This window comes from Schistocerca serialis, chromosome 3, assembly GCF_023864345.2.
Source record: "Schistocerca serialis cubense isolate TAMUIC-IGC-003099 chromosome 3, iqSchSeri2.2, whole genome shotgun sequence".
NCBI lineage: Eukaryota > Metazoa > Arthropoda > Insecta > Orthoptera > Acrididae > Schistocerca > Schistocerca serialis.
In genome coordinates, this window is record NC_064640.1 from 439,762,178 (window position 1) to 439,788,805 (window position 26,628).

General features: G+C 42.8%; 1 protein-coding gene across 1 annotated transcript in view; it reads left to right on the forward strand.

Annotated features, from left to right (window-relative positions):
- Positions 1–26,628, forward strand: part of LOC126470911 (lisH domain-containing protein ARMC9-like) — a 198,052-nt gene that overhangs the window by 101,375 nt on the left and 70,049 nt on the right. Inside the window, exons 13-14 of the mRNA XM_050098942.1 lie at positions 1,624–1,734; positions 13,277–13,397. Coding sequence (XP_049954899.1) covers positions 1,624–1,734; positions 13,277–13,397 — 232 coding nt within the window. The remainder of the gene's footprint in view (positions 1–1,623; positions 1,735–13,276; positions 13,398–26,628) is intronic.

Genomic DNA, 26,628 nt, shown 5'->3' on the forward strand with positions numbered 1-26,628 from the left:
TGCTGCTGATGATGCGCTTCTCCAATTTCTGGCTTCTTACCGTTTCACCTCCGTGGGTGACCACAGACTGGCTGAGCTCCTACATGGCCGACAGCCCCACATGCTACTTCATCTTCCACGGCCCTCCATCTCATGGCCGTGGGTGCCTTCGTTTGGCCAGTTGACTGCCGACGACCTTGTATGGGTACGGGGATATGGCAGGTGGCCAAAATGGAGTCCTGGCCGCATCTTACAACACCGTGGCCAATGCCTGTATGAAATCCAGATGGACACGGGTGTTGCAGTGCATCATTCGGACCAGCTTCGGCCTCGTGTGCTGGCAACGCCTCTTCCGGATGCTGCTACACCACCTTGAGCTCTACCTGATGCTCGGGATACTGGAATCTCTCATTACTCACAACGCAGTCCTCTCACCGTCATATCGGTGCCAGCACAAGAACTGACGCCACCAGGAGACGTGCCCATTCAGGAACCAGATGACCATCATCTGTCGGAGCAACTCTACTCGCCTCCTTCTCCTATGGATGCAGACACATCGCCCATGTCTCCTGTTATAACAACTGGACTTGCTGCAATGGGCAGATTGGTGCACAGAGCCCCAGCAGATATGACCCCCACGTCTCCTGTCATCTCGACCCGTTATCATCGGGGACACTTCCGTCCGTACGGGAGGCCTCCTCCTCGAGACTTTACAGCCAGTCAAACAACACCTATGGACGTTAGCAATCTACAGGCCTCCTCCATCAAGACCTGTGCAAAAACTTCAAAGGGGGGAAAAGTGTTGTAACTCGCCGATCTTTCAAAGTGCCGCTGTGCAGTTACACGTGTCCTCTACATGCGGCACTCTCTGCCAGCCATGCAGCAGCAGCACCACCTAAGTGGCCAGCCAGCCAGCAGCCGCTAGACTTGGACTCAGTTATGATTTGACTGTTAATGTGTACACACGTCTTACTCTGTTTACTTGATCTGTGATTTTCATGTATTGCATCTTCCTTGAAATATATTTGTTCAACTTGAAGTTATAACAAACATATAACTCAAATCAGCACAGCTCTGTGCCAAGAAGGTACTTTTCACATGGGAGTTAAGCTTTATAACAAACTTCCTGAAAGCATAAAAGCTATTACTGAGGTCAGTACCTTTGGGAAATCTCTAAAGTCATATTTACAGCATCACTGATTTTACACCATTGAAGAATATTTAAATTTATGTAGTGTGTTATATAAATACTTATGTACAAAGTGTTTTTTGGCAACCTTAAATACGTATGCCTAGAAATGACTTTCAGCTGTATATTTATAACTTGACTTATCCAATGTCTTATGCATAAGCTGCTTTGTAGACAACAGGACCAATAAATACAACAACAACAACTACAACAACAACAAGAATATAGTGTTTTGTTGCACATTTGTAAGAAATTTTAGCCATCTGGCACAACCAGTTCCAAGTGCTTAGTCATAGTCCTTTTGAAGTAGGGAACATTTTCCCTGGTTCTTATTTAAAAATAAACATATAAAATTGTGCTGTTGATCATTTTTTGTTTTGAAACCACAAACATTACTCTGTTCCTTTAGCAAATAAAATTTTAGCACTTCAATTTATTTATTCATTTATTTGTAGCAAAGCACAGGAGAAGTGCAACATCAGTTGGAATGCCTTCTCAAACGTCACAAGGCCCTCCTGCCTGACCAATATACATCTAGTGAAGAGGAGATCACCGATGATGACACAGTAATGCATTTCTTATGCTTTTTATATGAAACAACATATGGCTATTAATTCACAGAAGTCAATTAATGTTGTGTATTTCAAGACTGTACTGATTTTTATTTATCTATCAAGAGAATTATGTGTTTTCTAAACTGAAAAAGGGCTGGTAGAAGGACAGAGTTACAGATAAGTGCAAAACATAATGAGGAGAGTAAATGGCAAACTAGGAAAGACCATTGCTTTTATCTTGACTGTGATTATGCCTGTGATGACTGAAAAAGTTAAAGCAAGGTTTCTGCACTTTGAGATTTGGCCATATGTTTCAAACTCAAGTTTCAAAAGTTTGATCTCATAACTTTGAGATATAATGACCAATAACTTTTGGGAATTGTGGCATGGCTGCTCATGATCTTAGTATTGCATATATGTCCCATGGTAAGTGTATCAACTGCCCATAATCATCCCCTTGTGCTTTTGAGATATGCTTTGCTTCAACTCTGAAAATTCTTATGGTCAAGGTGACTGCCACAACAAAGACCCATGATTAAAGACACTGATTGCAATTGCAGATATATCTCCAAAAGGAATTCAACCAATGAATCTGCTGCCATACATAAGATGATCCAGCAATGGTGAATGTCTATTAGAACACTCCATTAGAACACACAATCTACAATAACTATGTCCTCAGTGACGTTAAGTGTATCATTTCCTTGAAACACAGCGAAAGAAGACACAACAAATGTTAGTGAAAGAAAGAAACAACACTTCACCCTCCATTACAATGCATCTAATGTTGATCATGTAATGGATGAAATAAGTCATAATGAGTGAACAACTCAACGTTACTAACCTTCCATTGTGAGCACTTTTTTCCCTGAGGAAAAAATCTCAGCTTTAAATGGCATCCATCACACAAAGAAATGTAAACAGTTTCACAACTCATATGGAAGAATTGGAGCTCCCAAAGAGCAACTAGTTTCCAAGAGACCCTTTTTCAACTGTCTGATGCACCTACATAATTAACTATAGTCTTCAAAGACATGGCAACTCTACTGGAGGATGAAGCAAGCTGCTGGTGCTACCATAAATGGATCAACTTGCATTTAAGTATGCTGACTACACTTATTGCCTGATAAAGCCCTCAACAGACAAGCTTTCAGAGAGCTTCTCAATCGGCTCTCGCAACCATTTCTCCTGTTAGGAGATTCAAGTGCAATCACTGTGGTATGGGTTTTGGGGCAGCACCAACTCAAACTCAGAAGCTGAGTGGTATAAAGCATTTGCACTCAAAAGACATAGGCTTTTGGAATGCAGGCAAAATAATCAATTTCAGAATAGTATCATGGTCATTCTGTCATTGGCTTCACCTTCCGCTCTCTAGTCCTAGCAGATTGTGTACAACAGTGACTTCTTCCCAGTCAGGTTGAACCTTTATGAAGGGGCCAATACCCAAAACCAGGCCACCAAATTGGATCCTGAAGCTGACTATATGTCAGGAGCAAGTCAGTGTCTAGGACTGTGTTCAACATAGAATGAATGTAATCCCCAAAACTATCATAGTGCTCATACCAAAATCTTCAGAACTCTTTAGAACAGGGCCGGCCACAGAATGCCAAACTTCTTGTGTGTGGAGTGTTCAGGCTGCATGCTGGCCCCGTCATTCTCAGAAGTATCCTGTACAATGTGAAATTTCATTTCATATTGTGGTGTGGCAGTTTTTGGTTGGCACAACTCTCTTCAATTCGGCAGAATCATGGTGTCAGTGCTGTTTAACCTTCACTGTTTGTCCACGGTATGAAGGGTGTGTACAGGTCCAGTCACAAGCCTTCAGAAATGAATGAGATGTCAGAAGAGATGGATAGATGAAGTCTGTTAGAAAAATATTTGAGCTTACCTTTTTTTTGTGGCCGGGGGGGGGGGGGGGGGGGGGCAAACACCTGATGGATTTGAATCTAGTGCACTTGCATGAGCCGACCTTGAACGTGCATGTGCATGCGTAAATTTTTTCCCACCTGTCGATAACATCTGTTGCTGCAAGCAGCAGTTGAATGAAGTAGTGTGTAATGCTCGTGTCAGTTTTTCATTGCAAGGGAAATGACAGAACAACTGCAGCAACACTACTGCATCAGATTTTGCCAGAAACTGGCTGACAGCCAGATGTAAACCATTTGGCAGATTCAAATGGCTTTCAGTGACACTCCTATGGTCATAACACAGATTAAGGAGTGGTACAACCAGTTTAAAGATGGGTACACTTCAGTGGAGAGTGAGCCACACTCTGGTTGGCCATCAGCATTCCAAAATGATCAGGTCATTGTCAAAGAGAATGCTGCGGTCACGTGGGACCATTGTGTGACTGTCAGAGAAATTGCAGAATCGGTTGATATCAGCACTTTTTTGGCTAATTCCATTGTGACCGAATATTTGACCATGAAGAGAGTGTCAGTGAAATTCGTGCCGAAGCTGCTGAGGTTGGAGCAAAAGCAACTGTGTGTTGAAATCTCATAGGACATGCTGGACTCCACAATCAGTCACCTCACCCCGACTTCATGAAAACCATAATCTCTGGTGACAAGTCCTGAGTATAAGAGTATGACCTGGAAACCAAATATCAGTCATTGCAATGGAAGCATTCTTTGTCACCAAGACCAAAGTGTAGCAATGTCAAAGTGATGATGACTGCTTTCTTTGACTCCCGTGACGTAGTACACCATATGTATGCACCACAGGGTCAAACAATCACCAGATAGTACTATGGGGATGTCCTTCATCACGTACGTGATGCTGTCTGGCGCAAGAGACTCAACTTGTGGTCAATAGCAAATTGGTGTCTCCGTCACGACAATGCTCCATCACATTCCTCGTGGGGGGGGGGGGGGGGGGGGGTTTAGTATGGTACTGTGGCAGTGGTCAAGTTGGCTGCAGCAGCAGGCTAAACAGAGTTCAGGAAAACTCTTTATTATTCATCAAGCTACAGCAGATACAGGTGTGCACCATCGCCATGTGGGTGCAGCCTGGTTTTCACCCACAGCATCTTCATATCGGTGTAGCAGCAGTGGTTTTTATTGATGCTCATGCACATTACTGGGAGGCAGTGCACTGACAAAGTGCTGAGTGACCCCCAGACAGCTGTAGCTAGAGCGGCTTGCAGGCCAGAGCAACTGTGCTTCACACAACTGGCAGTGGCTAGATGAATGTGTCACTGGATTCCACCAGCTGCCTAACAGCATCAAACCTTGGATGCCAAGAGTGTGGTTGGAGTACACTGTGTGACCCAACACACAGGTACAATGCACTCTGTTTTTGAACTTTTTCCTGATACCTTCACTGCATGTAGGCCACCTATTTTTGTAGCTTTCTTGTGCCAAGTTGTTCTTCTGTCTGGTGGCGACAGCATACAAAGCGAATTGATGCAATACTGTATGGACAATTCTTTGCCAGAGTATTGCCACTCATTGACTTAATGTGTGGGCTGGTTTGCAGATTGGCTGTGTCTTCAGGATGGTAAGTAAATCACTGTGTCATGAAATTCCATGATGTCACATTATTCTGTTCGCACAGCAACAGTGGAAAATGTTTCTACAGTACAACATCTGAGAGCCAGCTCTTGGGTTTTTGCACATACTGCGCAACTTTAGAGAAGTAGAAGCACAATTTTATGTCTAGAAATAACAAGGCCTTCTGTAAGTAGAAAATTCATACTGAGTTGGCTGCCTTGCATGATACCACCTGAGCACCAAATGCGATTCATTTCAGTGCACTGAAATAACTTAATTCAGCATTTAAGGAAATCCTCCTTATATTTCACAACAAAATTTGGTCTGAGGGTAAATACCCCAGTGTATGAGAAAGTCTGTTTTGATACCTTTGTTAAAACTGGAAAAGTATTGCCTTCAGCCAAGTAATTCATATAATACAGCCCTTTTTAGCTTCTTCCAAAAAGACTCTAAAGCACATAGATAAAAATAGTCAATCTGGTCATGGAAACAAGAAAACTTCTCATTCTGTGCACATATTCTGCAGTTTACACTTGATGAAATCAAAATTTCTATGCATTTTACTAAGATTACCTTACAAAGGTCCTCATACTAGCTAGTTCAATCACACACTCATTCTTTACTATCTTAATAAGCCACACTCATTCTTTACCATCTTAGTCAGCCCTTTTGATCTGGTCATTTTTTATGGGAAGCATTAATTGTGATACTTGACCACTTTAATTACGTATACAGTACTAGAACTTGAGAAGGATAGTCGAATCAGTTGAATTCTTAGGTCTTATAATTTTTTGCATCATTATTTCTTGCATCAGTTGTAAATAATATGTGAACAACTTGCTTCTAAAGAAGCCAATATAATATATTTTTACAGTGGAAATTTTGTATATCACCCCTGTTACAGAATCTATTTGAAATACACTCCTGGAAATGGAAAAAAGAACACATTGACACCGGTGTGTCAGACCCACCATACTTGCTCCGGACACTGCGAGAGGGCTGTACAAGCAATGATCACACGCACGGCACAGCGGACACACCAGGAACCGCGGTGTTGGCCGTCGAATGGCGCTAGCTGCGCAGCATTTGTGCACCGCCGCCGTCAGTGTCAGCCAGTTTGCCGTGGCATACGGAGCTCCATCGCAGTCTTTAACACTGGTAGCATGCCGCGACAGTGTGGACGTGAACCGTATGTGCAGTTGACGGACTTTGAGCGAGGGCGTATAGTGGGCATGCGGGAGGCCGGGTGGACGTACCGCCGAATTGCTCAACACTTGGGGCATGAGGTCTCCACAGTACATCGATGTTGTCGCCAGTGGTCGGCGGAAGGTGCACGTGCCCGTCGACCTGGGACCGGACCGCAGCGACGCACTTATGCACGCCAAGACCGTAGGATCCTACGCAGTGCCGTAGGGGACCGCACCGCCACTTCCCAGCAAATTAGGGACACTGTTGCTCCTGGGGTATCGGCGAGGACCATTCGCAACCGTCTCCATGAAGCTGGGCTACGGTCCCGCACACCGTTAGGCCGTCTTCCGCTCACGCCCCAACATCGTGCAGCCCGCCTCCAGTGGTGTCGCGACAGGCGTGAATGGAGGGACGAATGGAGACGTGTCGTCTTCAGCGATGAGAGTCGCTTCTGCCTTGGTGCCAATGATGGTCGTATGCGTGTTTGGCGCCGTGCAGGTGAGCGCCACAATCAGGACTGCATACGACCGAGGCATACAGGGCCAACACCCGGCATCATGGTGTGGGGAGCGATCTCCTACACTGGCCGTACACCACTGGTGATCGTCGAGGGGACACTGAATAGTGCACGGTACATCCAAACCGTCATCGAACCCATCATTCTACCATTCCTAGACCGGCAAGGGAACTTGCTGTTCCAACAGGACAATGCACGTCCGCATGTATCCCGTGCCACCCAACGTGCTCTAGAAGGTGTAAGTCAACTACCCTGGCCAGCAAGATCTCCGGATCTGTCCCCCATTGAGCATGTTTGGGACTGGATGAAGCGTCGTCTCACGCGGTCTGCACGTCCAGCACGAACGCTGGTCCAACTGAGGCGCCAGGTGAAAATGGCATGGCAAGCCGTTCCACAGGACTACATCCAGCATCTCTACGATCGTCTCCATGGGAGAATAGCAGCCTGCATTGCTGCGAAAGGTGGATATACACTGTACTAATGCCGCCATTGTGCATGCTCTGTTGACTGTGTCTATGTCCCTGTGGTTCTGTCAGTGTGATCATGTGATGTATCTGACCCCAGGAATGTGTCAATAAAGTTTCCCCTTCCTGGGACAATGAATTCACGGTGTTCTTATTTCAATTTCCCGGAGTGTATATTAAAAGCTTTGAGGTCAATAATTTTCTTATTTCCCCATTCTCTTGGAGGCTAGAAACACCTTTGAAACCAAAAAAAATAGACCCTCAAAACTGTCACAGCCAAATTTTAAAATACCCCATTTGAAAAGTTGTAAATTTGCAAATTGTGACTTACTCAAAGAAGAAGAAAAAGAGTACTTAAATACAAGGGTTGGAACTTAAATAGTGGCAACTATTTATTCACAACTGATACAAAAGAGTTACATGTTTGCATCTGTTACTGTCCTTCAAAGTAGTCACCAGCATTGTGCAGAACCCGGTGCCAGTGATGTGGAAGGCATAATATACCATTAGCAGAGCCTGTTCTGTTAATGATGCGAATGGAGTGGTCTAAAGTAATGGTGATTCTTGTGTACGACTGTGATGGTGTTATCCTAACACATTACATTCCTCCACGGCAGACCATCAATGAACAGTATTACCGTTCATATTTGGAGCATCACGTGCGACCAGCCTTGCGAAAGAAGCGGCGACACTTTCTGCGCAACTCACCCATCATTTTGCACGGAAATGCTCGGGCACATACAGCACAAGCTATGGCTGCTCTGCTTGATCGATGGGACTGCACCATACTCCCTGGACTTAGGTCCTTGTGACATTGATTTGATTCCAAAGATGAACATTTGCTTCAGAACTGTTCCAGAGATTCAACAGGCAGTGGACCGCTCCATTCGCACCATCAACAGAACAGGCTCTGCTAACGATATACTACGCCTTCCACATCACTGGCAATGGGTTCTACACAATGCTGGTGGCTACTTTGAAGGACAGTAACAGGTGCAAACATGTAACTCTTTTGTATTGGTTGTGAATAAATAGTTGCCACTATTTAAGTTCCAACCCTCTTATATTTTTTTCTTAATTGTTCCATTTTTGTGAATGTGGTAATCTCCTGTTTGCTAATTTGAAGGTGATAAAAGTGTACATAACAAGGTAGAATGCAGTCATGGAAAAGTTGGTGTGACTGGAGATTATGCAAAGATGAGTAGGTGAGGTAGAAAAGACAAGCAGTGGAACATTTGAGAAAGCTATAAATTGTAGATTGCACTCAAGGTGGAATGAGAGGAAAGAATGGGGGGTTAAAAGTGGCAGAAGTAAGAAAATGGAGTGTAAAAAATTAAAGAGGATAGCATATAATGGATTCAATGATAATAGTAAGGATAGAATTACCATTTACTGTTTCCCTTATGTCCCCATCTTGATATTCTGTCTGCTTTTGGTTTTATTGGCTGGTATAGCATGAAGCTGTAAGTCTTGTTTTTTTTTTTTAATTTTACATGTGAGGTTTTTCTTGTCTTGAAATCATATTTCTATCTTCATTTGCCAGCTACACCTAACATAGCTTGATCAGACACCCATCAGTTGTCACTTTTCAGGCAATATCCTGTTTTGTAGGATTTTCAGTCTCTCAAATCTTGAATAAGGGAATGAGTTAATAAAAGAATAGAGTAAGTTTTTTTTTTTATATGGAGACACATACTTACTCTGAAATTGAGTTTGTCTGTGAAAGAATAATCAAAATTAATATAACAAATGTAATTAAGACAGGAAAATTTATTTTGGTATAACAATAAGGTGTGGGACATAAATAGACACACAAACTAAACCAGCTCTATAGCATGAATACTTAATCACAATGTGTTTCAAAATCATTGAAACCAAACAAGCAGATAAGGTGTTGAGCAGAAATTCTTGACAGTGCCTGTAGTAACTGGAAATGAGGAGACAGACTGCAAAAAACTTCCAGTACACGAAGAGATTGACAACAGAATACAGAAAAGTCCAAAGTTTACCACGTAGTATGCGAGACACTTTGGCAATGGTAATTTCCAAAATCAGCCTGTATAAAACTTTTTTTTTACCTCTGTAGATGTATGCCCTGAAGGCAGCAACAATTACTGTACCAGTAAAGGGTCACCTCCAGGCAACAGAAATGAACTTCCTGCAATATTGTCTTCAAAAGACAAAAGTTGATAAAATAAACAATAATACTGAGCAACAGCTATGATTGGAAAGACACCTGCTGGAGATCCCTGAAGTAAAATAATTTCAGTGGTATGGTCATATGAAGAGAATGGCTTGCCACAGGATCCATTCAGTTGAACAAAATGTTCCTGCAGAAAGACCATGTGGTGGGATAAACAAATGGTCAAAAACTCAGTATTAAAGATGCCAACTTGCGTAAAACATATGAACGAGAACTATGGGTAGCAAAGCCATTGTGTAGAAAGTTTATCTAGAACTGCACGTGGCTTGCTGAATGGAGAAATTATGATGGTGATGAATATTGTTATATTTACTTTTCTTTGATCATTTTGTACAACCACATACAATCATTTAAATTAGCTGGAGGTTGTAAACTTGTGGATCATACAGAAGTATTAGGAGATAAAATTGAAGATGTGTATTAGGAACCTGTGTCAATGCTATGAAAATTTGATGGCCTGATAATGTTACACCTGTAAATGATATCTAGCAATGGTCACAGGGTGTTTCCTCATCTTCAGCTGTGATTGTAGATGTTGCACTTAAGCTGCTTTTATCATTATAGGTATCTATCTTATTATTTTGATCACTTTTATTAATTTTAATTTGAATTTTATACAGGGGCTAGACAAAAAATAGGAACACCACAAACACAACACATTACCACATATAATACAGTGTAGAAAACCCGCCAACATTCAAAGTAGCTTCGTCTCATCTCGGAATGGAAAAATACAGGTCCTGAATGTTTTTCAAGGGAATTTATAACATTCTCCTGCAAAATAATGACAAGTTCAGGTAAAGGTGACAGAGGTAAATAGTGATCATACATCCTTCTCTCCAAAGCAGACCACAAAGGCTCAATAATATTGATATATGGTGACTGTGGTGGCCAGGGGGGATGTGACACTTCATCCTCATGCTCACAAAACCAGTCCTGGATGGTGTGAGCTGTGTGAACAGAGGCCCTGTCATCTTGAAACACAGCATCACCATTGGGGAACCAACATTGTACCGTGGGATGGATTTGATCAGCCAAAATGGTCTCATAATCCTTGGCAGTAATGTGACCTTACAGAGTAACAGTGGGGTCCATGGAATTTCATGATATGGCTGCCCAAATCATCACTGAAACCCCACCATGTTTCACTCTTCTGATGTAATATTGGCCAGAAGTTGGAAACAGTGTGATACAAGACTCATCTGACCAAATTACACTACTGTTCATTAAAATTGCTACACCAAGAAGAAACGCAGATGAGAAACGGGTATGCATTGAACAAATATATTATACTAGAACTAACATGTGATTACATTTTCAAGCAATTTGGGTGCATAGATCCTGAGAAATCAGTACAGAGAACAACCACCTCTGGCCGTAATAACGGCCTTGATACGCCTGGGCATTGAGTCAAACAGAGCTTGGATGGCGTGTACAGGTACAGCTGCCTATTCAGCTTCAACATGATACCACAGTTCATCAAGAGTAGTGACTGGCGTATTGTGATGAGCCAGTTGCTCATCCACCACTGACCAGAGGTTTTCATTTGGTGAGAGATCTGGAGAATGTGCTAGCCAGGGCAGCAGTTGAACATTTTCTGTGTCCAGAAAGGCCTGTACAGGACCGGAAACATGCGGTCATGCATTATCCTGCTGAAATGTAGGGTTTCGCAGGGATCGAATGAAGGGTAGAGCCACAGGTCGTAACACATCTGAAATGTAACGTCCACTGTTCAAAGTGCCGTCAATGTGAACAAGAGGCGACCGAGACGTGTAACCAATGGCACCCCATACCATCATGCCTGGTGATACGCCAGTATGGCGATGACAAATACACGCTTCCAATGTGCGTTCACCGTGATGTCGCCAAACATGGATGCGACCATCATGATGCTGTAAACAGAACCTTGGATTCATCCGAAAAAATGACACTTTGCCATTCGTGCACCCAGATTCGTCATTGAGTACACCATCGCAGGCACTCCTGTCTGTGATGCAGCGTCACGGGTAACCGCAGCCATGGTCTCCGAGCTGATAGTCCATGCTGCTGCAAACATCGTCGAACTGTTCATGCAGATGGTTGTTGTCTTGTAAAATTCCCCATCTGTTGACTCATGGATCGAGATGTGGCTGCACGATCCATTACAGCCATGCAGATAAGATGCCTGTCATCTCGACTGCTAGTGATATGAGGCCGTTGGGATCCAGCCCGGCGATCCGTATTATCCTCCTGAACCCACCGATTCCATATTCTGCTAACAGTCATTGGACCTCAACCAATACAAGCAGCAATGTCGCGATACGATAAACGAAATCGCGATAGGCTACAATCCAACCTTTATCAAAGTCGGAAACGTGATGGTACACATTTCTCCTCCTTACATGAGGCATCACAACAACATTCCAGTAGGCAATGCCAGTCAGCTGTTGTTTGTGTATGAGAAATCGGTTGGAAACTTTCCTCATGTCAGCATGTTGTAGGTGTCGTCACCGGCGCCAACCTTGTGTGAATGCTCTGAAAAGCTAATCATTTGCATATCACAGCATCTACTTCCTGTCGGTTAAATTTCGTGTCTGTAGCACGTCATCTTTGTGGTGTAGCAATTTTAATGGCCAGTAGTGTACTTTCTTCCATTACTCCATAGCCCAAGGTTTATGACTTTGGCACCACATTTTCCTCTTACAGGCATTTGCATCACGTATGAGCAGTTTTGCAGTTCCAGCATGCCATGCACTTCCCTGCTTATGGAGCTCCATTTTTATTTTTTTGCTACTGACAGGGTTTGTGAGTGTGACATCCAGTTCAGCAGTGACTTTTGCAGCTGTTATCCTCTTATTTCTTGCCACAAACCTCTTCAATGACCATCCATCATGATCACCCAACACACACTTTCATCCATGCTGTGACTTAGCAGATGGTGTTTTTGTACTTTGCACATATGTGGTACAGATCTGCAATACAGTGCCTCTCAAAACACCAAACACTTGGGCTACCTTGCATATAGAAGCACCCACCATAATAGTTCCAGGAATTTGTCCACATTCTGCTTCACTTAGCTCTAACATAATGCATTCAAAAGTGCACAGAACACTGTTCTGATACAACTGACACTTGCTACGCACTAAGGACATTTCACAGGTGCCGTTCGTAGTCAAATTTAGCAGTGTAACCTGCAGGTTTGGCTAGCGTCTGCATTTACATTTAAGCATGCATTTCTCATGGTGTTTCCATATTTCTGTCTAACAGTTGTATGCCTCTTAATGTTGAGTTATTATCTTTGTTGTAGAACTATAATAATAGTTTGACAGCCTTGCATTCTCTACAATCTCAAGAACCCTTTAGTACTATTGTCTTTTTGTGCACTTTATCCACACCTATAAATGCATATAAGCCTCACTGATGAATATCATTTTCTACTTTACTATCACAAAACAAGGAGCCTGTGTTCGAAAGCCCAAGTTTAAAGTGTTCTTATGAGCGTTTATGTCGATTTTGTTGTAAATTTGGTTGTATGAAGTAAACAGACTGTTCTGTCTTACTATTCATTCTGCACACCAACATTAACTGCTTTGTTTTGAATGTTCTCAAAATTATAGTCTTAATGTAAATTTAAAGAAATCAGTTGTTTGAGTTTGTAAACATTTATGGTATTAGAAGTATCTTACATTTTTATTTGTTCCTTGTCTTATAGGTAGAGCTTGACTTGTTAGAAGATGAACTTGATGCAGATGATCCAGTGACAAACATTCATGGTGAACTATGTGGTGAAGCTCTTTTGTATCAACAATATCGTCAACCATTCCCTCGTCATGGTGGGTTTAACTGTTGTATGTCCTGTTGTTTCAGTAGTAATTCCTCTTTTATTAATAGTTAAATTAGAATATGTTATAACCAATAAACACACTTGTATCAGCTATACCATTCTTTTCGTTACATACCCCTAGGAGGTACATAGGTTAGGGCTGAAAAGAAGAGGAAAACATAATGACAACTTCAGATAATTTTTGAATGTGTATTGTTAATATTTCCTCTATGCAACTGGTTGTTAGTAATCACTCTTATTATAAAACACCAAATTTCCTTTGTCTGTTTTTCAATATTTTGTGCTCATAAACTAAAATAGTGTCAGTGACGTTGAGGAACAGCTAAAATTGTTAAAATTTAATAAAGACCCAGGACAGACACTATTCCCAATTTACAGCTGTGTTAGCCCCTCTATTGACTATAATCTACTGTAGACACAAAAAAACCCTGCCCAGTAGTTGAAAAAAAGTGCAGGATACACCCAGCTACAAGAAGGATAGCAGGAGTTGTTGGTTGATTTGAGGGAGGGAACCAACCAGTGAGGTCATAGGTCCCATGGAATTAGGGAAGGATGGGGCTGGAAGTCAGCCGTGCCCTTTGAAAGGAACCATCCCTGCATGTGTCTGAAGCAATTTATGGAAATCATGGAAAACCTAAATCGGGATGGCCAGACGCGGATTGGAACTGTCATCCTCCCAAATGCGAGTCCAGTGTGCTAACGACTGCGCCACATCACTCGGTGGTAGCAGAAGTGATCCACAAGACTACCACACAATATCCTTGACATTCATTTGTTATAGAATGTTATAACATATTTTGGGCTCAGACATAAGGAGGAATCCTGAACAGAATGACCTCCTCTGTGCCATCCAACATGTATTTTGAAAACATCAGTCTTGTGAAATGCGACTCACAGTTATCTCACATGACATGCTGGTAGTCATGGATCAAGGCAATCAGTCAGGTAGTTGCAGTATTTCTTGATTTGCAAAGAGCATTTGAATCAAAGACACTTTCCACAGTGCCATGTAATTACTCACAGGTGGAAAATGAGGCAATGGCTGTCATTTTTGGAGTTAAAAAGTTTCATGTTTTCTTGTATGGGGCGAAATTTCTGCTCATTGCTGACCACAACCTATTGGTTTCCTTATTCAGCCCTCATCCCATACAGCAGAATAGGGCTGTCAACTAATTGCAGAAATGGGCACTTCCACAATAACTATTTTTATGACTTTTGATACAAGTCCGCTGCCCAGCATGCCAGTGCAGATGCATTCTGATTGCCAGTGGGACTACATCCAGAGTTTGACTGAAAAGAGACACTCACTTTCACTTGGCCAAAGCCTTGCACCATAATTTGGTGGATTTTCATTTGACAGTGTGGAAGATGAGGGCCACATAATCACTTTTCTGGTTTCAGCTGATCAGGTGTGGTGGGCAGAGCATGCTCTTTTGGGAACAGATTTGGCCTGGTATGTCGTTACTGGCTGGTGGCCAATCATGATGTTGAACATCTTGTGTGGGCCCCTGCAGCCTGTGGATAAAACCAGGTTGTGTTGCCTAGTCATTATTCCTCTCTGCCTGTCCCAACTTTTCAGGCCTTTCCTTGGGAAGCAGATTGTTATTGGTAGTTTATGTATTGTGAAATTTCCTCTATGTTGCCAAGATGGCCTTCAAAATGTTGATGGCAACTGTTTTCACACTGTTGGTCATTTTTTCTGCCATGGGCCACCACTGGCACTCATTTATGATAACAGTTGGCAATTTGTATCACTGGAGATTGAATATTTTTGCATTTGCAGGGGTATCTAACATCTAACATCTGACTACTGCCCCATTTCACCCAGTGTTTAACTCAGAGGTGGAGAACTTAATGCATTCATTCAAGACCCAAATGAAGAAACCCATGTCTGCCTCCTCCTGAGATGATCTACTGTTGGGTTTTCAGACTATGTACTTAATGATGCCAATTAACAGGTGTTGTCCAGGAAATTTTTGCTTGGTCACCAGCCGTGGGGGCTTTTGGATTTGTTGCACCCAAAGTTACCCGCCAAAGACCATCACAGCCCACTGTGTTTTCCTCACGGTGGTTTCATTTGGACTTGGTCTTTCGGCCTGTAGTAGGGGTGGCTGGCTGCTAGATGTAGTGATGAGACACAAGGTTCAACTTTTTTTTTTTTTTTTTTTTTTTAAATGGTGGATGTCGGATGGGAGCAGGTGATCCTTCATTCCAACCAGTCACAGCCATGACTTGTTGTACTTTCAATGCCAGTGTCTCCAAGCCAACAAGGTGATGGGGTTGGTTGCAGAGTTGTTTTGATGGGAGCCTCCCAGTGTTGGCAGGATGTTCACCCACTTCCAAGACATCTGCCATCATACCTTCAGTGGCAGAATAAGGTGATATTGGGGATAACTCCTGTGCCTACAGCTGTGGAGCCCCTGGAATTTGAACTGGTAACCTCTTTTTCCTGCTCACTAGTGGCCTAGTCCTCACCCCTACCCATGCTGGTGGACTAACTATTAACCCAGCCTTACAGCCTTCTGCCTTTGCAGCAGAGCAAGCTGCATTTGCACTGTCTCCTTCTGCCCTCATGCCCTCTCCAGTTTTGTGACAGAGGTGACAGCACAAACTGGTCTTTTTTTCGATTTGCATTGCCTTTTCAGTGGTAAGGGATGTAGTATCTCCTCTAGCAGACATTGAGATAGATGCAGAGGAGCTACCGTGGTTATCACATTGGAATAGTACAGAATGCTGCCACGGAGGGTGCGGGCGAAGTGTGGCATGGGCAGAGAAACTGCCCAGGTGTTTACCTGCCTGTCCCAGTAATTCTAACACTAATTTCAATGCCTGCAGTCCAAGCCGTCACCTTGTGCAGTGCTCTGCTGCAGGCTGCTCTGTTATCAGTCACTCGCTCTTGTCATGTGTTGTGTTTTCCTCAGTGCTCATGCTCTATGCGGTTTCAGACAGTCAGCTCACCTGCAGATTGACTCACATGTTGAGATGTATTCCCTCTTATGGGCCTCTCTATGGATGGTAGTTGACCAATATTGTGTGTACTACCTCCTGATCCAGCTACACAGTTTTGACACCTCAACGATGGTTAAGACAGGTTCTGGTCCAACAAATTGAGGTGTCATTCCTGCTATCGTCAGCCTGTCAGCTTGTTCATTGCCACTAATTCCTGAGTGACTAGGAACCTGCTGCTGTTTTACTCTGTCTCTTTCCCCTTGTGTCAAAAGGGATTTATGGCACTCTGCAACAATTTTTGATCATGTTGCTGGGGCTGATAGAGATTTCAGAGCTGCTTGGCTCTCAGAATGGAAGAAGATGCCACAATCTTTGTAGCACCTATGTAGAGTCTTCTCTGCAACTATTCTGATGACAAGTTTTTCTGCCTGGAATACTTTGGCCAGCCTCTGTTGAGAGATTGTGTTATCTAGTCTAGGCTATATCCATATACCCTGGCCTGAGTGAGCACCTTTGTCTGTTTTTGACCCATCAGTAAACTGGACTATGTCTCCTGAATGGTACATTGGTTGCTCATTACCTCCAATTGTTACCGTGAATGGTTTATTGAAGCAGCTAGTCAACTGACATTTTCCCAAACATTCCTATGTTTACAACATTCATTATATTGGTGTAGGATTCTGGATATCCCAAAAGTTTCCAGTTTTTAACTTGTACGGCCCTGCCATTGCCTCTGTTGTACCAAAAGATGTAGTGTGAGTATGTCCAGCATGGCCTCTATCCCAACAGTTGGTGTGCTATCAATTTCACCTGTTGTGGCTAGGTTTGGACAGTCCTTGCACCTTTCCAAGCTCCTTAGGAGGCATCTTATGTTCTACTTATTCCACCGTACTGTTGCCCTATAAATTATTATAGGTCTTACTACAGAGCTGTATTTCTGGTATATGCTCCTGGGGCTTGGGCCCTAGTTTTTACCACAGGTTCTTCTAGTGCACATGAGAGCACCTTGTGCCATATTGTTTACGTGAGGGGCCCCATGATATTTTCATGTCGAGAGCTATGCCTAGGTACTTCTCTGCCCCCTCGTACTGGTAGAATTTTGGCAGAGAGCTTAATGTTCCAGTACATGTCCTGTATATGTTTCCTCATGAGTGGTATCACAACAGTTTTCATGAGACTGATCCTTAGATCCTGTTTCCTGCACCAGTTCTGCACAATGTTCTGCACAATGTTCAGAATGGTTGTGCCATTGTTCTAATGATACCTGCAAATTTACTGAGTATTACAGGCTGTATGCACCCCCGAACAACTGGGAAATCCAGGAAGAACATTGTAATTTTTTCATTTGAGGAAAATACAGGAAAAACTTGGGATTTTTTTTTTGAATTCCAGGAATTTTTTATTGTTTTATCTTTCAGTTAATTTTTTGTAATTTTGACTGGTAAGATTTGATACTCTAACAAACGATTTTAGTTTAGCCCACTATTTTGTTGTTGTTGAAATAGAAACAAAGGACTTCATCCTGGTCGAAGGTTGGGTAGAGACCCATAGGAAGGCAGAGGAGGGTGTTGACATTTGAGTGCTGAGCTGTTGGATGAAAATGATCTCACAGGGATAATAACTGAGGAACAGAGCCAATCATTGAAGTCTGTGTGCCATCTTGTCCAGCAGATGTGTCATAGGGCTAAAGAGGGGAAACTAAATGCTTATGGTCTTTAACCAGGTGAAACTTCACACCATAGAGAAAGATGTGTAACTTCTTGATTGAATAAATAATGATGATGCCCTCCTCCTTGATTTACAAGTAATTTTTCTGTGCTACGTTGATCATCTTAGAGGCAAAAGTCAGAGGCTTTTCTGAGGCATCTGTGCTATGTCGATACAGACCTCTTACCTGTTGTTGATGTTGCACTCGGTTTTACATATCTTGAAGTCTCAGATCTCAGTATACTGAAAAGATATTTTGGAAGAATAGTGTCAACTGAGGTAGACCACACAATAGGCGAATTTTAAAAGTGACTCCTCCTACTTTATCCACACTTTAACATTTTTGATGGGCAATTCCAGATTTACAGATTACAGTTTAAACAGGTATAGAAGTGCCCATTTCTTCCTCTGTAAACACATCCAGAAGAGAACTAATTTAACTATTAATCAGAGTCACAGTATTTGTCGAACTTCATAGTGACATAACAGACAGTGAATGAAATGTGCAGTTAACCATGCACATGATACAACTTGTTGTACAGCTACTGAAATCAGTTACCCTGCTCAGTGAATATTAGTAATCAAACATTAACACTTTGATGTCACACCAATGATGTCCGAATATATATGTTCACATGAGATCTTAGGTATTGGAAAATTTGCCTGGTGCTTTCACTCTGTCTGACATAGTTATCTTTTCTGAATGCTATCTAGTCACAGAAATTTCTGATGCAGTGATATTGCCCATTTGGTAACACTTCTGGTACTCTAACACAAGTTGACATAGAGATGTTACCCGGTTGCTCACCAGTCGCAGAGTTTAACGACTCAGTTAGAGATAGATGTTTAGCATTTATTTCCTGACCACAGACACATACCAAAATCAACATGATGATCCTACCCAAATGCTTGGCTATCACAGACTTTTTTATGCTAGCAGTGAGATGTTAGCATCTTGCTAGGCAAAGATTTTTACTTTAAACTACATAGTTGTTATGTGCTTACTCATTTGATAAGGGCTTAAACATGACTCAACATAGAGGTGTTATCTGTTTGCGTGCTGATTGCATACTGTCAGTTTTGGGGGAGAGGTAACCATTTAAAGACAGGCATAAGAATATGATGTGATATCTAAAAGTAATTAATATTTTGAAAATCAGCTAAGTTCGATTTACTAGTGTATGGACTCCAAGACTTAACTATTAACTGATTTCTGAAAAATGTTTCAGGTTCGTAAATTGGAAAAGTGTATGGAATTGTGTCATAAAGCTAGACACAACCAATATTACAGCCACTGAGAACAAAGTACATTAATCCACATTCACGTAAAGGACAAATGTAGAAACAGTAAATAAGCAATTGAACACAATCTGAGGAGGAACAGTGGCTGCACTATCTCTATACATAGGAAGGCTCAGGTAGGTGGTGTGGCAGATGATGTACCATGCGCACCATGCCCTACTGCAGGTGACCTCTGGTGGCTAGCCCATGCAACTGCCATTGGTGGACTATTTGAAGCATAGCGTATTGACTGGCTGGTGCTGCTGCACATATCCAGGTATTGCATACAGGATGATAGCACCCTTCCCCTCTTGGGGAAAGGATGCTCCTCTGATATGGGAATTGGCGTGACTGACAACACATCCATGGCCTCTGCAGTGGGTACCACACCTCATGATGGTGGGGACAGAGGGAAATTCCAAACTGGAATGGTTGAGTAGGGGCAGATGTGGTGCGTGTGCAGACGTGCACAGTGGCTGCCCCTCTGTGAAGTACCATAATGGGGGATCAGTAATAAGGGTGCTGGCAGCATCTCAACATCTGGGTCCTCAACATGGTGGAACTGCAACAATGGTGAAGGTGCTGGCCACTTAGGCAGGGGTGCCAGGGTTGCTGGTGGTGAACAACCTGATGATGCCAGCCCTTCCAGTGACAGAAGCACAGATGGCAGTGAAGCATCACAGGAAGAGCCAGCAGCATCTATTAGGGCATCAGACCCTGGAGGAGAGACAGGAGATAGCGGCATCCATGAGGGCAGGTCCACTCACCCAGCGGTGATGCCCCCCAGGCCAGGACAGGTGCTGAGTAAGGAGGTGAAGACAGCAGTGGCAGCTGACTTCTGGCACTCGCTGTGGCAAAAGGACACAGCTGATTGTGATGGCATGCCACCAGCCCCCCATTGATGCATGGAAGTTGTGGACTATGGCCAGAATCCATTTCTGTTGGTTGCCGAACCCCCGAGCACAGACCATGTAGTTAGGAGCGAAATGCAATGAGGGCTGCGCCAATGGGTGTTGGTGGGTGGTATGAGCAGTTGCAAGAGGGTATGTTGCTGGTAACCTTGGGGTATCTTGCCCAGACTCCAATCCCACATCAGCGTAAACCTTTAGGAACCCAGGAAGCACATCAAGGTGTCATTTGAACCTTGAACGTGCAGGTGAGCCTTTCCACCTCATCATTAGATTGGGGATGGAAAGGAGGAGCCGTCATGTGGCAAATGCCTTGACAGGCACAGAAATTGTGGAAGGTCTGAGACACAAACTGTGGACTGTTATGTCACAAGTATATAAGGAAATCCTTCAATAGAAAAAATATTTGAGAGGGCTTGAACCTTAGCCGCAGCTGATGTGGAAGGGTAACATATAACATATGGAAATTTAGGGAAACATAGACAACCAACAACTAGTAAGAATTGAGGATTGGTTCCACAAAATCAACAAGGAAATTTTCCCATGGACACAGTGGTGCAGGCCACAGAGAGAGCATCACCCACAGTGCTGCATGTTGTGTGGCACACTGAGAGCAGGCCGCGGCAAGACACACAATGTCACCATCAATTCCAGGCCAAAAAACGTGCTGATAGGCAAATGAGTTGGTACGGGACACCTTCAAATGTCCGTGATGTAGGAGTTGAAGAACAGCCTCCAATAGAGCACCTGGGGTCACAATCGTGGGTGACAGCCCATCCATAGTTAAGAGGACAACACCATCAAACACTGAAAAGCAGTGATGGAGGGCAAAACAGTTACATAAAGGATCAGAAGCCTGTCTGGAGACTGTCTGGCCAACCATGCTGAATGAGGTGAGCAACTTGGTGCAAAACAGCAGCAGCGATATGGGAGTATGTGATAGAAAAACCTTCCACTGTAAGCTGTGCCTCAACATCTAAGTGAAAACAAAGGTGCCAATCCTGATCAAAAATGAGATCTGGCCACACTGAAAGCCAGGACAGCACGCTGGCATTGGCATGCTGCATGGTAGACCAAAAATGTATTTCATTGTTGTAGTAAGACAGAAACAAGGCCCAATGCTGGAGACAGGCACCAAAGTAGAAGGATCAAACAATGATACCAAAGGCTTTTGATCAGTAATTAAGTGGAACTTAGACCTATACAGGAATACACGAAACTTCGTGAGGATCTAGATGATAGAAAGTGCTTCCTTTTGCATTGGAGAATGTTGTTGCAGTGTGGCGTTGAGCATTTTTGATGCATAAGTTATTGGCGAATGTTCAGAACCATTCTGACAGTGATGTGCAAGAACAGGTCTGAGGCCATACTGAGAGGTATCTGTAGTCAAGACCAGATGGTGGCCAGAAAGTAAGGTAGCCATACAAGGAGCAGAATGCAATTTAGATTTAAAAAGCCTGAACGCACGCTCGCATGTTGGTGTCCACTGAAAAGCAATCTCCTTGTGGAGCAGTTTATAGAGATGATTAACCAACATGCCTGATTAAGGGATCTGACATTCTACGCTCTGATCCGTAGAACGCCAGTTTCCTTTCTCCTGATAATGACGTCCTCCTGAGTAGTCCCCGCCTGGAGATCCGAATGGGGGACTATTTTACCTCCGGAATATTTTACCCAAGAGGACGCCATCATCATTTATCCATACAGTAAAGCTGCATGCCCTCAGGAAAAATTACGGCCATAGTTTCCCCTTGCTTTCAGCCATTCGCAGTACCAGCACAGCAAGTCCGTTTTGGTTAGTGTTACAAGGCCAGATCAGTCAGTCATGCAGACTGTTGCCCCTGCAACTACTGAAAAGTCTGCTGCCCCTCTTCAGGAACCATATGTTTATCTGGCCTCTCAACAGATAACCCTCTGTTATGGTTGCGCCTACGGTACAGCTATCTGTGTCACTGAGGCACGCACGCCTCCCCACCAATGGCAAGGTCTATGGTTCATGGGGGGAAATGGATAGTTTAAAGTTAGATATAGTGGGAATTAGCAAAGTTTGGTGGCAGGAGGAACAAGACTTTTGGTCAGGTGAATACAGGTTTATAAATACAAAATCAAATAGGGGTAATGCAGGAGTAGGTTTAATAATGAATAAAAAAGGTAGGAGTTCGGGTAAGCTACTACAAACAACATAGTGAATGCATTATTGCGGCCAAGATAGACATGAAGCCCACACCTACGACAGTAGTACAAGTCTATATGCCAACTAGCTCTGCAGATGACGAAGAAATTGAAGAAATGTATGATGAGATAAAAGAAATTATTCAGATAGTGAAGGGAGACGAAAATTTAATAGTCATGGATGACTGGAATTTGATAGTAGGAAAAGGAAGAGAAGGAAATGTAGTAGGTGAATATGGATTGGGGCTAAGAAATGAAAGAGGAAGCCATCTGGTAGAATTTTGCACAGAGCACAACTTACTCATAGCTAACACTTGGTTCAAGAATCATAAAAGGAGGTTGAATACATGGAAGAAGCCTGGAGATACTGACAGGTTTCAGATAGATTATATAATGATAAGACAGAGATTTAGGAACCAGGTTTTAAATTGTAAGACATTTCCAGGGGCAGATGTGGACTCTGACCACAATCTATTGGTTATGAACTGTAGATTAAAACTGAAGAAATTGCAAAAAGGTGGGAATTTGAGGAGATGGGACCTGGATAAACTGAAAGAACCAGAGGTTGTAGAGAGTTTCAGGAAGAGCATAAAGGAACAATTGACAAGAATGGGGGAAAGAAATACAGTAGAAGATGAATGGACAGCTTTGAGGGATGAAGTGGTGGAGGCAGCAGAGGATCAAGTATGTAAAAAGACGAGGGCTAGTAGAAATCCTTGGGTGACAGAAGAAATACTGAATTTAATTGATGAAAGGAGAAAATATAAAAATGCAGTAAATGAAGCAGGCAAAAAGGAATACGAACGTCTCAAAAATGAGATCGACAGGAAGTGCAAAATGGCTAAGCAGGGATGGATAGAGGACAAATGTAAGGATGTAGAGGCTTACCTCACTAGGGGTAAGATAGATACTGCCTACAGGAAAATTAAAGAGACCTTTGGAGAAAAGAGAACCACTTGTATGAATATCAAGGGCTCAGATGGAAACCCAGTTCTAAGCAAAGAAGGGAAAGCAGAAAGGTGGAAGGAGTATATAGAGAGACTATACAAGTGCAATGTTCTTGAGGACAATATTATGGAAATGGAAGAGGATGTAGATGAAGATGAAATGGGAAATATGATACTGCGTGAAGAATTCGATAGAGCACTGAAAGACCTAAGTCAAAACAAGGCCCCTGGAGTAAACAACATTCCATTAGAACTACTGTCGTCCTTGGGAGAGCCAGTCCTGACAAAACTCTACCATCTGGTGAGCAAAATGTATGAGACAGGCGAAATACCCTCAGACTTCAAGAAGAGTATAATAATTCCAATCCCAAAGAAAGCAGGCGTTGACAGATGTGAAAATTACCGAACTATCAGTTAAATAAGTCATGGCTGCAAAATACTAACACGAATTCTGTACAGACGAATGGAAAAACTCGTAGAAGCTGACCTTGGGGAAGATCAGTTTGGATTCCGTAGAAATATGGGAACATGTGAGGCAATACTGACCCTACGACTTATCTTAGAAGCTAGATTAACAAAAGGAAAACCTTCGTTTCTAGCATTTGTAGACTTGGAGAAAGCTTTTGACAATGTTGACTGGAATAATCTCTTTCAAATTCTGAAGGTGGCATGGGTAAAATACAGGGAGCAAAAGGCTATTTACAATTTGTATAGAAACCAGATGGCAGTTATAAGAGTCAAGGGACGTGAAAGGGAAGCAGTTGTTGGGAAGGGAGTGAGACAGGGTTGTAGCCTCTCCCTGATGATATTCAATCTGGATATTGAGCAAGCAATAAAGGAAACAAAAGAAAAATTCAGAGTAGGTATTAAAATTCTCGGAGAAGAAATAAAAACTTTAAGGTTCACTGATGACATTGTAATTCTGTCAGAGACAGCAAAGGACTTGGAAGAGCAGTTGAACGGAATGGACAGTGTCTTGGAGGGAGGATATAAGATGAACATCAACAAAAGCAAAACGAGGATAATGGAATGTAGTCGAATTAAATCGGGTGATGCTGAGGGAATTAGATTAGGGAATGAGACACTTAAAGTAGTAAAGGAGTTAAGCTATTTGGGGAGCAAAATAACTGATGTAGAGAGGATATAAAATGTAGACTGGCAATGGCAAGGAAAGCGTTTCTGAAGAAGAGAAATTTGTTAACATCGAGTATAGATTTAAATGTCAGGAAGTCGTTTCTGAAAGTATTTGTATGGAGTGTAGCCATGTATGGAAGTGAAACATGGACAATAAATAGTTTGGACAAGAAGAGAATAGAAGCCTTTGAAATGTGGTGCTGAATGCTGAAGATTACATGGGTAGATCACGTAACTAATGAGGAGGTATTGAATAGGATTGGGGAGAAGAGGAGTTTGTGGCACAACTTGACAAGAAGAAGGGATTGGTTGGTAGGAAATGTTCTGAGGCATCAAGGGATCACCAATTTAGTATCGGAGGGCAGTGTGGAGGGTAAAAATCGTAGAGGGAGACCAAGAGATGAATACACTAAACAGATTCAGAAAGATGTAGGCTGCAGTACGTATTGGGAGATGAAGAAGCTTGCACAGGATAGAGTAGCATGGAGAGCTGCATCAAACCAGTCTCAGGACTGAAGACCACAACAACAACATAACCAACATGGTCATATATGGAATAAATTTGTGATAGTAGACAGTTTTCTTGAAAAGTGCTCTAAGTTATTTGACATTGGAAGGGCAAGGCAGAGCTGTGGCAGTGCGACATGATGACATAAAGGCTTTACAGTACCTCAAGAAACTTCAAACACCAAATACACAATGGATGGCTGAAAAAATTGTGACTGGGCCAAACTGCACTTTAGCCCCACAGTATGTAAGACCATGAACAAGGAGTTTAGGTTGCAAATACATTTCCATAGATGCACCCGTTAGGACGATGTCATTGAGATAGTTGGTACCTCCCAGAAAGGACATAGTCAGTTGTTCCAAAAAATGCTGAAAAGTCTCGAGGATGCTAGTCGTTCAGAATAGGAGACACTGATAAAAGTGCAACCTGAAGGGTGTGTTAATTACAAGGAGCCTTTTCGAATCCTCTTCCAATGGAACCTGTAAATGGGCTTCAGATAAATCAATTTTATAGAAAAACTTTCCACTGGCAAATATGGCCAATAATTCATCCTGGTGGGGCTAAGGGTAGGTTTCAGTGATAGACTGAATGTTAACAGAAACTTTAAAATTGTCACAGAGGTGAAGCTGATTATTTGTTTTTTTTTTTTTTTTTTTTTTTACCATCGCAAGGTGGGTAGACCAGTCACTTCATGTAATAGGCTGTCTGATCCCCAGTGTGTGTCAGCCTGTCCAATTCTGATTTCACCTGCTCACACAGGGCCAATGGAATATGGCATGCATGGAAAAAGCATGGTTTCAGGGTAATGTGGGCCATAATGTTAGTGACACAACCTAACCCATCCAAAAAAAGAGATGAGAACTCAGAACATGGAGAATCTAACTGCTGACAAGGGACCTGGTTGGAAACAAGGTGCACTGCATCCACAATGGCTGAAAGCCTTGAAAGCATCCGGGTTGAACAAATTGTTGGCCTCAGCATCATCCACTACCAGAAAAGTCAAGGAACAAACCACAGATGCTTACACAGTGGGAGTCGTAAATTGCACAAAAATTGGGAGATGCTGTTTGTTGTAACACACTGAACATTAAGTAACTGGAGCCAATGCCATAGATCCCAAGTCCATATGAGCTTGTGAGTTCAGCAGTGTCACAGCTGCACCCATGTCCACTTGCAATTGGAGCGCTTTATCCTTCACTCACACTTCAATAAACAGTTTGTTATTATTCATAAGCACTGGTGACACACAATTAGCATTCATGTCCATGTCTGCAGGAGAGGGCTGGGAATGACACATAGATACTATATATTCTGTTTTCCATAGCTGTTGCAAGCCACCCAGTGCTTAGGGTACACGGGCTTGTCATGTTGCACAAAACAGTATGGGCAAGGTGGGACCGCTGAGTGCAGCTGCTGCTGTGGTTGTTGTTGTTTGGCACATCGCTGTCTAGTGTGACAGGGAGCCAGTGTTTGTATGGCTGCCACATTGTCCTCCCCTGAGAACTAACTGAAGCACAGCGATCATGAACAGGAGCTACTGCAGTGATGTCATGCCAAACCTCAATTTGATCACCAGCAACATAAGAGACCTAGAACCACTGAGCAGTATTTAAC